Genomic DNA, 13,294 nt, shown 5'->3' on the forward strand with positions numbered 1-13,294 from the left:
TAAAATGCAGGGTGGAGCATCAGGAGTGAGACCCTTGTCCTGCATACTTAAGTGTTGAACGAGGAGTCTACGTGGAATTTAATCAAATAATTCCATTCTCGCTAAAGTTCTGGCTTCTGTTCACTCTTGCATTTTATGTGTTGACGCTACATTCAAAGTGTGGACCTGAGAGCAAAAGAGGTCCACGTAATGCAGGAACTTGAAACACTATGTGGACACTATGTCCACACAGTGTTATTTGCAGTTTTGAAGAGTAGAATCTTGAGAAAGTTAAGTTTGCTTGTAATTCAAAATGAGGGTTTCCAAATTGCACGCTTCGCATATTTGTACATCTGGCTAAAACGATCCCTCCGTGTAATATGAAGATTTATTGATTTTTTCTTCTCTCTGGGTTAGGAATTGTGTTGACTCCTCCTCCGTTTCCAGAAAAAAGTGGTATGAATTTAAAAAAAAAAAAAAAAAAATCAAATTCATTGCTGCACTTCATTTCAACCAGCCCCAAAACCAGCCAAAAAACTTTGCTTCTCATGAGGAATAAAAGTGCTCCTTTAAAAGATCATCATCACTCTGTTGCAACCATTGTCAGGTCCCCTGAATACCAAATGGCATAAACAGTTATAATTCTCATTGCACTAAGGGGTGCCAGACTATTTTCCCTTCCAGCCTCAGTTTGGTTACACTAACTTCTATGGAAGAGAAACCAGGACCCATTTTCATGGCTTTGCTAACCGCCTTATTCTGCGACTAGGATCACTTGATGTGCAAGCACTGAATTTCTGCGCAAGCTGTATAAGCGAGCAGTGCCAAGTTAAATTGAGTACGTGCTCGCTCAAGCAACCTGTGAAATGCCCTAGATGTAAGTGCGGATCTCCTTGCTTCCATAAGTGCTGAGTCTTTGCTTATGGTAAGCAATACCATGAAACAGGGCCATGATATCACCTAAAGGTCTATCCGCCGAGACTACACATATTTCACCAACAGCTTCTTTACACAGGAGCGCTGTTCAGCCTGTGTCCACTCACTCCATAAATGAAGGCTCACAACGTAGGTTTCTCTTGCACCTTATTCCTGAGCCAGTTATTGCCATCATCTTTTCTCATCTTTTCTCTCAGATCTCAGTTTACTCACAGATCTCATCAAGTGATCTACAAATGTTTTGCTTTTTTAAAACCTCAAGTCCCATTTATACATATTTTTTTTTTATAGAGCCTTACATTTTTGTTTTCTTTCCTCAAAGCTTTGTTGTTTTTCCTCCTTGGAAAGCGGAAAGGGATAATGTTCAAGATGTCTATGAACACATACATACGTGTATCATTGCAAAATTTCATTTGCACTGCATTCAAGAATCATTATCTTTCATTTCGAAGGACTTGTGTCCTCTACTATGATAACATTTTGCCAGTAGCTACAGTAATCCAGGATGTTATATCACCTGCCACTCTGTTTCATTTAGCATTTGTTGGCTGTTTCCTACCACAAGAGGGAGCTATTTATACTTTGTGCATATTATACAGCTGTGTTTGAATTAAGTCACTTTGTCTTCGCCTGTGTGCACAGCCGCAATTATGGGTACACATTTTGACCTTTCCAACCCTTGGCTAGAAATCACTGGCCATTAACTTACCTTTTTCTCCATTTTTACTGCAGTTCATTGTATTCATTATACAGTTCATAAAACCAATTCTTTCTATTAAAAACTTTATGGCTTGAAAAGTCTAAAACTTGACCTTAATGGTCTACTGTTTGTGATGATCTGACCATTGACTTTAAAGTCTCTTTGATGGACCGTTAAAAAGTGTCGCTGGAAACAATCTGGGTTGGTCTTTTGATGAACCTTGAACAGAAGTAGAGGATTCTACTCAGGCCTTGCAACTGGGTCAAATTTGGACCCACCCGCTTTCAGGGTATGTTCACAAATTGACGGAAGATACAGCCAATTATTCGCACACAATCCAGCTGACAAAAGTAAAGCTCTGTTAAAACAAAACAAGCTGTGGTCAAATGACTAATTCACAGCTTAGTGTAACACAAATTCTAGAAACATCAATTGTTGTCTGTGGCTCTGATTCAGCGGTTCGCAATTCAACTCATTTCCCATGATCCGATTCGTAAAATGTGCTTGCAATCCCGAGCAGGGAAGTTCTTAACATGTTTAAGTAACGCATTCATTTCATAAGGAAGTCCGTATGCAATGATTTGAAGACATCCTGAAGATGCTATTTCAGAGTCATGACGTGAAGACATCAGTTTTTCATATGTTTCAATGCATCAGCTTGTCTTACAGTTTCATCTTGCACCACTGACGTCAAGCATGTGTTCTCACTTTTAAGCCTAGTGTTGCTGATGGTTTTGCCAGCGTCTTTTGAGAACCATTTCTGCATGCATGATGATTTCATCCATGCCTGGTTTCACTGAGATTACCGTCACACAATTGAAGTCTATTAAGAATCATTTGAAAATGAGTGCCAGGGGCAAATAATATTTAAAAAAATACCAAACAGTAATGGTCTTGTAAAAAATACTGCTGGTCCAGTGAAGCTCTGAGCAAGCTCTGAGCATAGAGAACTATGGTCTAGTGAAGATTCTCTTGAAATTCAACTCATGCTTTAACAGTTGTCCCTCTCCTTTAAAGGATTCGGGTACTTTTTCAAAATGTCCATAGATTTACATTAAACTTACAGGGTTTGAAGATAATGATAGTGGGAAGCTTCCCTTCAAATATTACTTACTGGGGTGCTGTAGTTTTTGAGAAATGAGTAAGAAAATGTCACGAAACTACGTTTGTAAATGATTAAAATAAGTTTCGTCTTATGAGACGAAAATTATTTTCATGACATTGTTTTACTCATTTCCCCAAAACTACAGCACCTCAGCACGTAATATTTTCAGGGAAGCTTTCAACTATCATTGTCTTCAAACTGTGTAAGTTTAGTGTAAATCTGTAGACATTGTGTTTTTTGTCCTACAAAAGTTACATAGGCCCTTTAAGTATTCACCGTTCTTACCATCCTCCCCCTTTAACATTCCACAGAGATCATAAACCATGTGAGCATCACACCCAATCATACACTCTGACTTTGGGATGTACCCAGGCGTACGACTTTACCAAATCAAGCCTTCATTGGAAGCTATTTTTTTTGCTTAAACTCTCTGCAATCATACACAGTTTTAAGCACGAAAAAGTCTTTGACATGTTTGAGAAAGACTCTGCTAGGGTCAAAACGTCAGGCCATTAAATATTGTTTGTGTTTATACCATAGGTCCTTTTGGTTGGTAAGCAGTTTGTAACATCTACATTTGGTTATATTTATTTTATCATGCCTTTAAGAAGTGAACTGTAGTTTTTGCTGGTGCAGAACATGGTGAAAGTTGTGTATAATCTACCGATTCGTTGACAATAAGTTGGGAAGGCATGAAATAGGGTAAAGTCACTTGAGGTTTTGCTTGGTGAAATTAAATATTTGTTAAATTCTTGCACCCACTGCAAACTGACTTTGTCCTCAAAGATGTTCTCCTTAACCGGAGGGGAAAATGACTACCCTTTCAAGAGCAAAGTTCAAGGTCTTTGCTTGAATTCATACTTGCGCCGGTTGGGGAAAGGGGGCGGGTACCTGTTTTAATTGAGTTGAGTTTGGAAGGGAACCTCAACTGTTCACATAGATGGCTTTGATGAGGTCTGTATTGATAAAAAAACTCCACACTTTATTTTGAAAACATTCAACCTAGAAAATTTAACTAGCTTAAACGTTCTTAGACAAGTACATGTATGTCTAGTTAGGATTTGCAACTTTGCGTAGTGGAAGTGTATTATTAGGTAAGGTTAGCTGTAACACCATGTGAAACTTTCTTTCGAGTAGTGTTGGTTCTGAGAAAAAAAAATCGGTGTTTAATAACTCAACGTTTCGATCAGTATGCTCTGATGGTCTTCAAGTATGCCTGGACAAATTTGTATTCTCAAGATTCAAGATGCAGTGATTTATCTTACATCTTCCGCCTTCGAGAAAGACTCTGCTTGGCTCAAAACATCAGCAGCCGATTTCAACTAAGTCCACTTGCGCAACGTTTATGGTTGCTCCAAAAATGTGTGCAAGTGGACTTACTCAGTTGCGTTAGGTTTCGTGAAATCGGCTGCAGGCCATTAACTATTTGTTTGCAATTATTCCATAGGTCCTTGTGGCGGGTAAGTAGTTTGCAATAGCTAACTCTATTTCCTCATCTTTTTCCCTACAGACATTCCAATGAGGGGTCGAGCAGCAACCAACTACCACCAAAGCAGCGTTGAGGAGGAGGATGAGTCGACAGAGCCCGATCCGAGCATCCTCTCACCAGACCCCCTCCTCCTTGAGGAAGAAGACACATCCTTCCCCGAGGCAGACATCACCGATGCTCCATTTCCCACGGAGAACTCCGTCTCGACGGAACCCTTTGCCGAAGACGACGTCTCGTTTCCAGAGGAGCCAATTTTTGAGGAGCCGAACAAAGCCGTGAGAATTCTCGTTGATGATGTGAGTGCAGAGGTCAATAGGTCAGAGGGCGTGACCCCATCTGGTCTAACGGCTACATCAAGGCAAGAGCAAAGCAGGTAAAGATATTTAGTGCTTCTGAACCCCGTTATATTCCCCCCCCCCACAAATATGATTAATGGTATAGAACAATTTTGCTGAGTAGAAACAGGTAACCAACCAAAATATAACAATATTCACAAGGTTCCGAGTGGTGCAATTATTTTGCCTAGCTAATATATATTTGATAGATGTAAGAATAGACCCTACCCATGAAATATGCTAATTACATTCATGCACATTCGTGTACTAAGCAGACGCACAAGCGCATCTGTGTCTCACATTAATTAGCCGCATACAAAAAAGCGCGATGTTCTCTCATCTTGAAAACCAAAATGTACAATTTACATATCTCATGGGAAGGGCCAATTTACTTTGGAGATTAAACAGCAGTATTTTTACAATAATAACAGCTTTTTAATAATAAAAAAAGGGGTTCTTAATGCTTTTGCTGTTCCACCTCTTCTCCTTTTGCAGTTCACCGAGCGATTCTGTGAACAGTCTCCAGGAGCCAGAGCATCTGTCTAGAGGTCGTCGAAACAGCTGGGGTTCAGACCCAACAGATGAGGTTATAAGTCCGACTGAAGATGTATCATTGCCTCTTAGTTTATCGGCAAGAAGGTGAGCATTAAATCTTCCAGAACCTCCAATTTTTTTTATTTTTTTTTCATTTTGTGATTTAGGGTTGATCAAAGAAAAAAGAAGTTTATTTCCTGTGATCGTACATGTTCCTTTTCTCTTAGCATGACAGCAATAAATCTCATCTCTGAGCAAGCCTGCTCTCAGCATCTGCCTTTGATGTTGATGATTAAAATGCCGACAGAAGTGCGGAACAACGATTTCAGTCTTGCGATGTAAATTATAGTTCATGTAACCCCCAAAACAGTGACCTTGCACATGGCATTGCTTTTCCCGTCAGGCAAGATACTGCATTGGTCATAAAGAAGATTAAGACGAAATTTGTGTAATTTCCACACAAATAAAAGAACCAAATCTTTTTCGGAGAAATTTTGTTTATGGGTAGATTGTTTTATTTGTTAATTAGAAAAGGATAACAAATATTAAACAGAATTTTCATTTAACGTCTTTAATGCCCTCATGATCATTGTGGATTAATTCTGATTAATGACCTTACACTCGCTACCGACGATATGTTTAGGTAAATCCTTGTACTTATCACATGTAATTTGGCCCTCTGGCCGTCCACGGCAAAACCAAATTCAAAATGCAACCGCTAGTTCTTAAGACCCCTCCACCTGGCTTTGATTTCTTGCAGTAAGAGCATGGGTAATCTGGATAGAGGAAGCGAGCAGGAGTTCCACGACGCTAAGGAATTGTTAACCCCGAAGACATCCCGAAGCTATATAGAGGGCTCACCAGACAGAGGTATGTTTGACAATAGTGTTACCTAGGCCTGATTTCATGATGCCTTTAATAACAGCGCATTTCACAATGACTTTTTCATGCTGTTTTATAACTGCCCTGCAGCCGATTTCACGAAACGCTAGGATTGATCCTATCTCGAGTTAGGACGAGTAACTCGTCCTAACTTAGGATTAATCTTAAGGTCTGTATGCTACAGTGCAGGGTTGGGACCCGTCCTAGGTCCCAAGATTAATCTTAAGTTAGGAAGAGTTTGGTGAAATCGACGGCTGGTCATTTGGCTTTCCATAAAGCAGTGTAATATATTATTATTATTATTATTATTATTATTATTATTATTATTATTATTATTATTATTATTATTATTATTATTATTATTATTATTATTATTATTATTATTATTATTATTATTATTATTATTATTATTATTATTATTATTATTATTATTATTATTATTATTATTATTATTATTATTATTATTATTATTATTATTATTATTATTATTATTATTATTATTATTATTATTATTATTATTATTATTATTATTATTATTATTATTATTATTATTATTATTATTATTATTATTATTATTATTATTATTATTATTATTATTATTATTATTATTATTATTATTATTATTATTATTATTATTATTATTATTATTATTATTATTATTATTATTATTATTATTATTATTATTATTATTATTATTATTATTATTATTATTATTATTATTATTATTATTATTATTATTATTATTATTATTATTATTATTATTATTATTATTATTATTATTATTATTATTATTATTATTATTATTATTATTATTATTATTATTATTATTATTATTATTATTATTATTATTATTATTATTATTATTATTATTATTATTATTATTATTATTATTATTATTATTATTATTATTATTATTATTATTATTATTATTATTATTATTATTATTATTATTATTATTATTATTATTATTATTATTATTATTATTATTATTATTATTATTATTATTATTATTATTATTATTATTATTATTATTATTATTATTATTATTATTATTATTATTATTATTATTATTATTATTATTATTATTATTATTATTATTATTATTATTATTATTATTATTATTATTATTATTATTATTATTATTATTATTATTATTATTATTATTATTATTATTATTATTATTATTATTATTATTATTATTATTATTATTATTATTATTATTATTATTATTATTATTATTATTATTATTATTATTATTATTATTATTATTATTATTATTATTATTATTATTATTATTATTATTATTATTATTATTATTATTATTATTATTATTATTATTATTATTATTATTATTATTATTATTATTATTATTATTATTATTATTATTATTATTATTATTATTATTATTATTATTATTATTATTATTATTATTATTATTATTATTATTATTATTATTATTATTATTATTATTATTATTATTATTATTATTATTATTATTATTATTATTATTATTATTATTATTATTATTATTATTATTATTATTATTATTATTATTATTATTATTATTATTATTATTATTATTATTATTATTATTATTATTATTATTATTATTATTATTATTATTATTATTATTATTATTATTATTATTATTATTATTATTATTATTATTATTATTATTATTATTATTATTATTATTATTATTATTATTATTATTATTATTATTATTATTATTATTATTATTATTATTATTATTATTATTATTATTATTATTATTATTATTATTATTATTATTATTATTATTATTATTATTATTATTATTATTATTATTATTATTATTATTATTATTATTATTATTATTATTATTATTATTATTATTATTATTATTATTATTATTATTATTATTATTATTATTATTATTATTATTATTATTATTATTATTATTATTATTATTATTATTATTATTATTATTATTATTATTATTATTATTATTATTATTATTATTATTATTATTATTATTATTATTATTATTATTATTATTATTATTATTATTATTATTATTATTATTATTATTATTATTATTATTATTATTATTATTATTATTATTATTATTATTATTATTATTATTATTATTATTATTATTATTATTATTATTATTATTATTATTATTATTATTATTATTATTATTATTATTATTATTATTATTATTATTATTATTATTATTATTATTATTATTATTATTATTATTATTATTATTATTATTATTATTATTATTATTATTATTATTATTATTATTATTATTATTATTATTATTATTATTATTATTATTATTATTATTATTATTATTATTATTATTATTATTATTATTATTATTATTATTATTATTATTATTATTATTATTATTATTATTATTATTATTATTATTATTATTATTATTATTATTATTATTATTATTATTATTATTATTATTATTATTATTATTATTATTATTATTATTATTATTATTATTATTATTATTATTATTATTATTATTATTATTATTATTATTATTATTATTATTATTATTATTATTATTATTATTATTATTATTATTATTATTATTATTATTATTATTATTATTATTATTATTATTATTATTATTATTATTATTATTATTATTATTATTATTATTATTATTATTATTATTATTATTATTATTATTATTATTATTATTATTATTATTATTATTATTATTATTATTATTATTATTATTATTATTATTATTATTATTATTATTATTATTATTATTATTATTATTATTATTATTATTATTATTATTATTATTATTATTATTATTATTATTATTATTATTATTATTATTATTATTATTATTATTATTATTATTATTATTATTATTATTATTATTATTATTATTATTATTATTATTATTATTATTATTATTATTATTATTATTATTATTATTATTATTATTATTATTATTATTATTATTATTATTATTATTATTATTATTATTATTATTATTATTATTATTATTATTATTATTATTATTATTATTATTATTATTATTATTATTATTATTATTATTATTATTATTATTATTATTATTATTATTATTATTATTATTATTATTATTATTATTATTATTATTATTATTATTATTATTATTATTATTATTATTATTATTATTATTATTATTATTATTATTATTATTATTATTATTATTATTATTATTATTATTATTATTATTATTATTATTATTATTATTATTATTATTATTATTATTATTATTATTATTATTATTATTATTATTATTATTATTATTATTATTATTATTATTATTATTATTATTATTATTATTATTATTATTATTATTATTATTATTATTATTATTATTATTATTATTATTATTATTATTATTATTATTATTATTATTATTATTATTATTATTATTATTATTATTATTATTATTATTATTATTATTATTATTATTATTATTATTATTATTATTATTATTATTATTATTATTATTATTATTATTATTATTATTATTATTATTATTATTATTATTATTATTATTATTATTATTATTATTATTATTATTATTATTATTATTATTATTATTATTATTATTATTATTATTATTATTATTATTATTATTATTATTATTATTATTATTATTATTATTATTATTATTATTATTATTATTATTATTATTATTATTATTATTATTATTATTATTATTATTATTATTATTATTATTATTATTATTATTATTATTATTATTATTATTATTATTATTATTATTATTATTATTATTATTATTATTATTATTATTATTATTATTATTATTATTATTATTATTATTATTATTATTATTATTATTATTATTATTATTATTATTATTATTATTATTATTATTATTATTATTATTATTATTATTATTATTATTATTATTATTATTATTATTATTATTATTATTATTATTATTATTATTATTATTATTATTATTATTATTATTATTATTATTATTATTATTATTATTATTATTATTATTATTATTATTATTATTATTATTATTATTATTATTATTATTATTATTATTATTATTATTATTATTATTATTATTATTATTATTATTATTATTATTATTATTATTATTATTTTTTTATTTTATTATTATTTATAAATATAATGTAATGTAATTGAGCCAATCATTCTTTAAAGCCATTGGACCCTTTCGGTATACAGTGTTGTCCAAGGCCCACACTTTGTGTACCACAACTTCTATATCAAATAACAAACCTGTGAAAATTTAGGCTCAATTGGTCATCGGAGTTGGGAGAAAACAACGGAAAAACCTACCCTTGTTTCCGCGCGTTTCGCCGTGTCATGACATGTTTTTAAAATAAATCCGTAATTCTCGTTAACGAGAATTTATATTGTTTTGCTGTTTTCTCAAAAAGTAAAGCATTTCATGGAATAATATTTCAGGAGAAGTCTTTCACCATTGCCTTCTGTAAACCCTGTAAGTTATTTGTAAATCTGTGAACTTTTTTTTTTTTTCTGAACCGAAAGGGTCCAATGGCTTTAAGAAAGCGACAAGTTTTCATAGATGGAAATTTGCATCGGAATAAAGAATATTAATTTTTGGTTTTACCCTTATACATCGATGTGTGTTAGCACTATATACTTAGTACTTACCCAAGCTGTGTGAAAAAAATCACAGGCATATTACTTGGGTGGGATTCGAACCCATGACCTTTGAAATTATAGAGTAGTGTCATACCAACTAGACCAACGAGATTGCCCGGTAGAGGCAATGTTTCAGCAGTAGGAGTTGCAAGGATTTAATAGAACGAAATGTGCATCGTGGGTAAAGAGTATTAAGTTTGGGTTTACCCACATACATCCGTGTGTGTATACTCCGTACTTTCCCAAACTCTAATAAAAAAATAAGTTTCAACTCGTAGCTACTGGGTTTTTTTTCCTTCTTTTTCTTTGGGCTTCTGTTTCCCATGGAAGTGTGTCCCTAAACGGCGACTGGCCTCATTCTGTAATTCCACATCTAAATTAATTCCTTCCTTGCAAAAGCTCAACGCTAATCGCATTGCGTGATGTCATGGAGGCTTCCTCCAACATTTGAGTGCCCCTTTTTTACTCTGGGAAGGTTTCCAAAAAAGTTATCATACACGTAGGTGCTGTTCAACTAAAACTAGCACTCATCGGTGTTTGATTTTGATAACTTCTGAAGAAAGTTGGTAAATTCCTTCTTCAGAGCATTATTTCCATTGGAAAATCTGAAAAGCAATGTGAAACTTATAAAGGGGCACCAAGGCCAAGACATGGGGCAATGAAGGCCATGGCATGCGTGTAATTCCAGGCCTGCAAGAGTGGTGTTTAGCCTACATGTAGTTTGGTGTGAACTTGCATGTGAAGAAAAAAAAAAAGAAAAAAAAAAAAAAAAAAAAGTGGATTGGAGTACAAATTATTACTTCAAAAACCAATTCAACATCCTACCCTAACCCTAAAAAAAACAGGAAAAAGAGAATTGAGTCGGAGTACCTCAATAGTTTTAATTTCTCACTTTCCCCTCTGGGAGGGTAGCCCTTTCCTAAAAAGCCCCCCTCCCTCTTGGTTTAACCTTCTCGTTCGTGCCACCGTGTACACCTTGCGCTGGCTCATGTCAAACACAGTTTAAGGGGGGAAGCAGTTATACCTTGAAGGAACAGGTACAAACCCAGAGGAAAAGTGAACAGGAACAGGAAGTGTTTCTCTGAGATTAGCTTTATTCTGCGATTATACGTCTTATCAAAGTATTAATTTGGCATTTTCAGGTTGGACAAATAAGGTGACCCGAAACCCATTGCATAAGACCTGGTTTGATTGTCCTGTAAATTCTTCTTTAGGTTTTTACTTTCATTAAAATCAGTTTGTAATTTTGGTCTAAGTGTATACTCGAGGGCCCAGTTTCAAAGAAAATTTTGCTTAACATTGTCTGCTAAGCAACAATAAGCAAAAATTGTCTGCTTACTAGTGAAATACACTCAACGTATAAGTGCCGAATTCCTTGCTTCCGAAAGCACTGATTCTTTGCTTACACGTAAGCAGATCCATGAAATTGGGCCCTGTTATTCTGTTAAAACTTTGCCTGCTTATACCCATCCCCTACAGTGTTATAATATTCACTGAGACTCATCAGCCAGTCAGTGGAACAATGTGTGATGAAAGAGTGTATGACTAATCAAAACTTCCTGACGTTAAAAATCCATTAAAACAAACTCCGTCCCCGGCTCATCAGATCCTTCTCTTGTGATATCTGCCCTACTTTTAAATATTGGATGTCAAATTCATTCCAGAAAGCAATTATTATTTAGGTATATATTTTTGTAAAAATGCATGCTCATGGAGAGAACAAGTCATTGACATTTACAATCCTCTTAAACTGACGATGTGAATTCCCCGAGGAGTCACTTTCCACATTACCTTCTTCCCCACCAAGTGTCACGGTGTACTATGAAGGTGTTGTCTGCATCCTTATAAACAATTTCTTTGTGTGGTAAGATGACATTTAGTATGTGGGAGTTTGATTTCTATTGTAAATTGTAATTCTCTCCTGTGTTCATACTTTCTTACGAATCATGCATTTTTTTTCCCCCCCCCCCCCAGGTCCGAGTGCCACGTCATCGCCCATCGACGGCCGAGGTGCAGCAGAGCGCCAGAGCTCACCTGACGTCATCTCAGTAAGTGTCAATTGATGTATATCAGTGACTTCATGACTTGTAGATTTCCGTGGTAAACAATGACCCAGCACCGACCGACTCAGACAGAAATCCCAGCGGAGACTCTGTGCTGGCAATTGAAAACTTTAATTTTGAATGGCAATCTTTGGGCAAAACAAAGTGATGGTGCAATTTTTTTTTGTGTCTTGTGTCGCCTAGATTAGTCCTTGCAAAGGTACGGAAGTAGAATTGTACAATGTAGCTCTGAGAATCATGAGTAGGTTTTGAATACCCATTCCTCCCTTTTTGTTCCTTTACCTTGTTCCCTTTACACACTGAGCTCTTGTGTTTCTCAGGTGTCATCATTTTTCTTGGAACAAGATAACTCGATAAGCAAACGCAAACAAATTGTTAGACTAGACTTGTAAGTTTTGGCAAAGATGCAGCAATCCGAAAGCCAAGACAGCTGCAGAAGTAAAGACTTCTTATTGCAACAACAAAAGTGATCATAGCTTTTCCTGGAATAATATTACCTAACAAGCAAACGTAACAATAGTGTTTTAAGTTGCGGCAAAGATGCATTTCTTATTAAGGTTTTTCCACCAACTGCTCCTTAGT

General features: G+C 27.9%; 1 protein-coding gene across 7 annotated transcripts in view; it reads left to right on the forward strand.

Moving 5' to 3' along the window:
• Positions 1-13,294, forward strand: part of LOC139941329 (rho guanine nucleotide exchange factor 28-like) — a 127,031-nt gene that overhangs the window by 63,592 nt on the left and 50,145 nt on the right. For 6 of the 7 annotated variants that reach the window (XM_071937765.1, XM_071937766.1, XM_071937769.1 and 3 more), the window contains exons 13-17: positions 397-435; positions 4,231-4,582; positions 5,040-5,183; positions 5,839-5,948; positions 12,624-12,697. In XM_071937765.1, coding sequence (XP_071793866.1) covers positions 397-435; positions 4,231-4,582; positions 5,040-5,183; positions 5,839-5,948; positions 12,624-12,697 — 719 coding nt within the window. The remainder of the gene's footprint in view (positions 1-396; positions 436-4,230; positions 4,583-5,039; positions 5,184-5,838; positions 5,949-12,623; positions 12,698-13,294) is intronic. The other variant, XM_071937767.1, reaches the window with a different exon arrangement.

Source organism: Asterias amurensis, chromosome 9, assembly GCF_032118995.1.
Source record: "Asterias amurensis chromosome 9, ASM3211899v1".
Classification (NCBI taxonomy): Eukaryota; Metazoa; Echinodermata; class Asteroidea; order Forcipulatida; family Asteriidae; genus Asterias; species Asterias amurensis.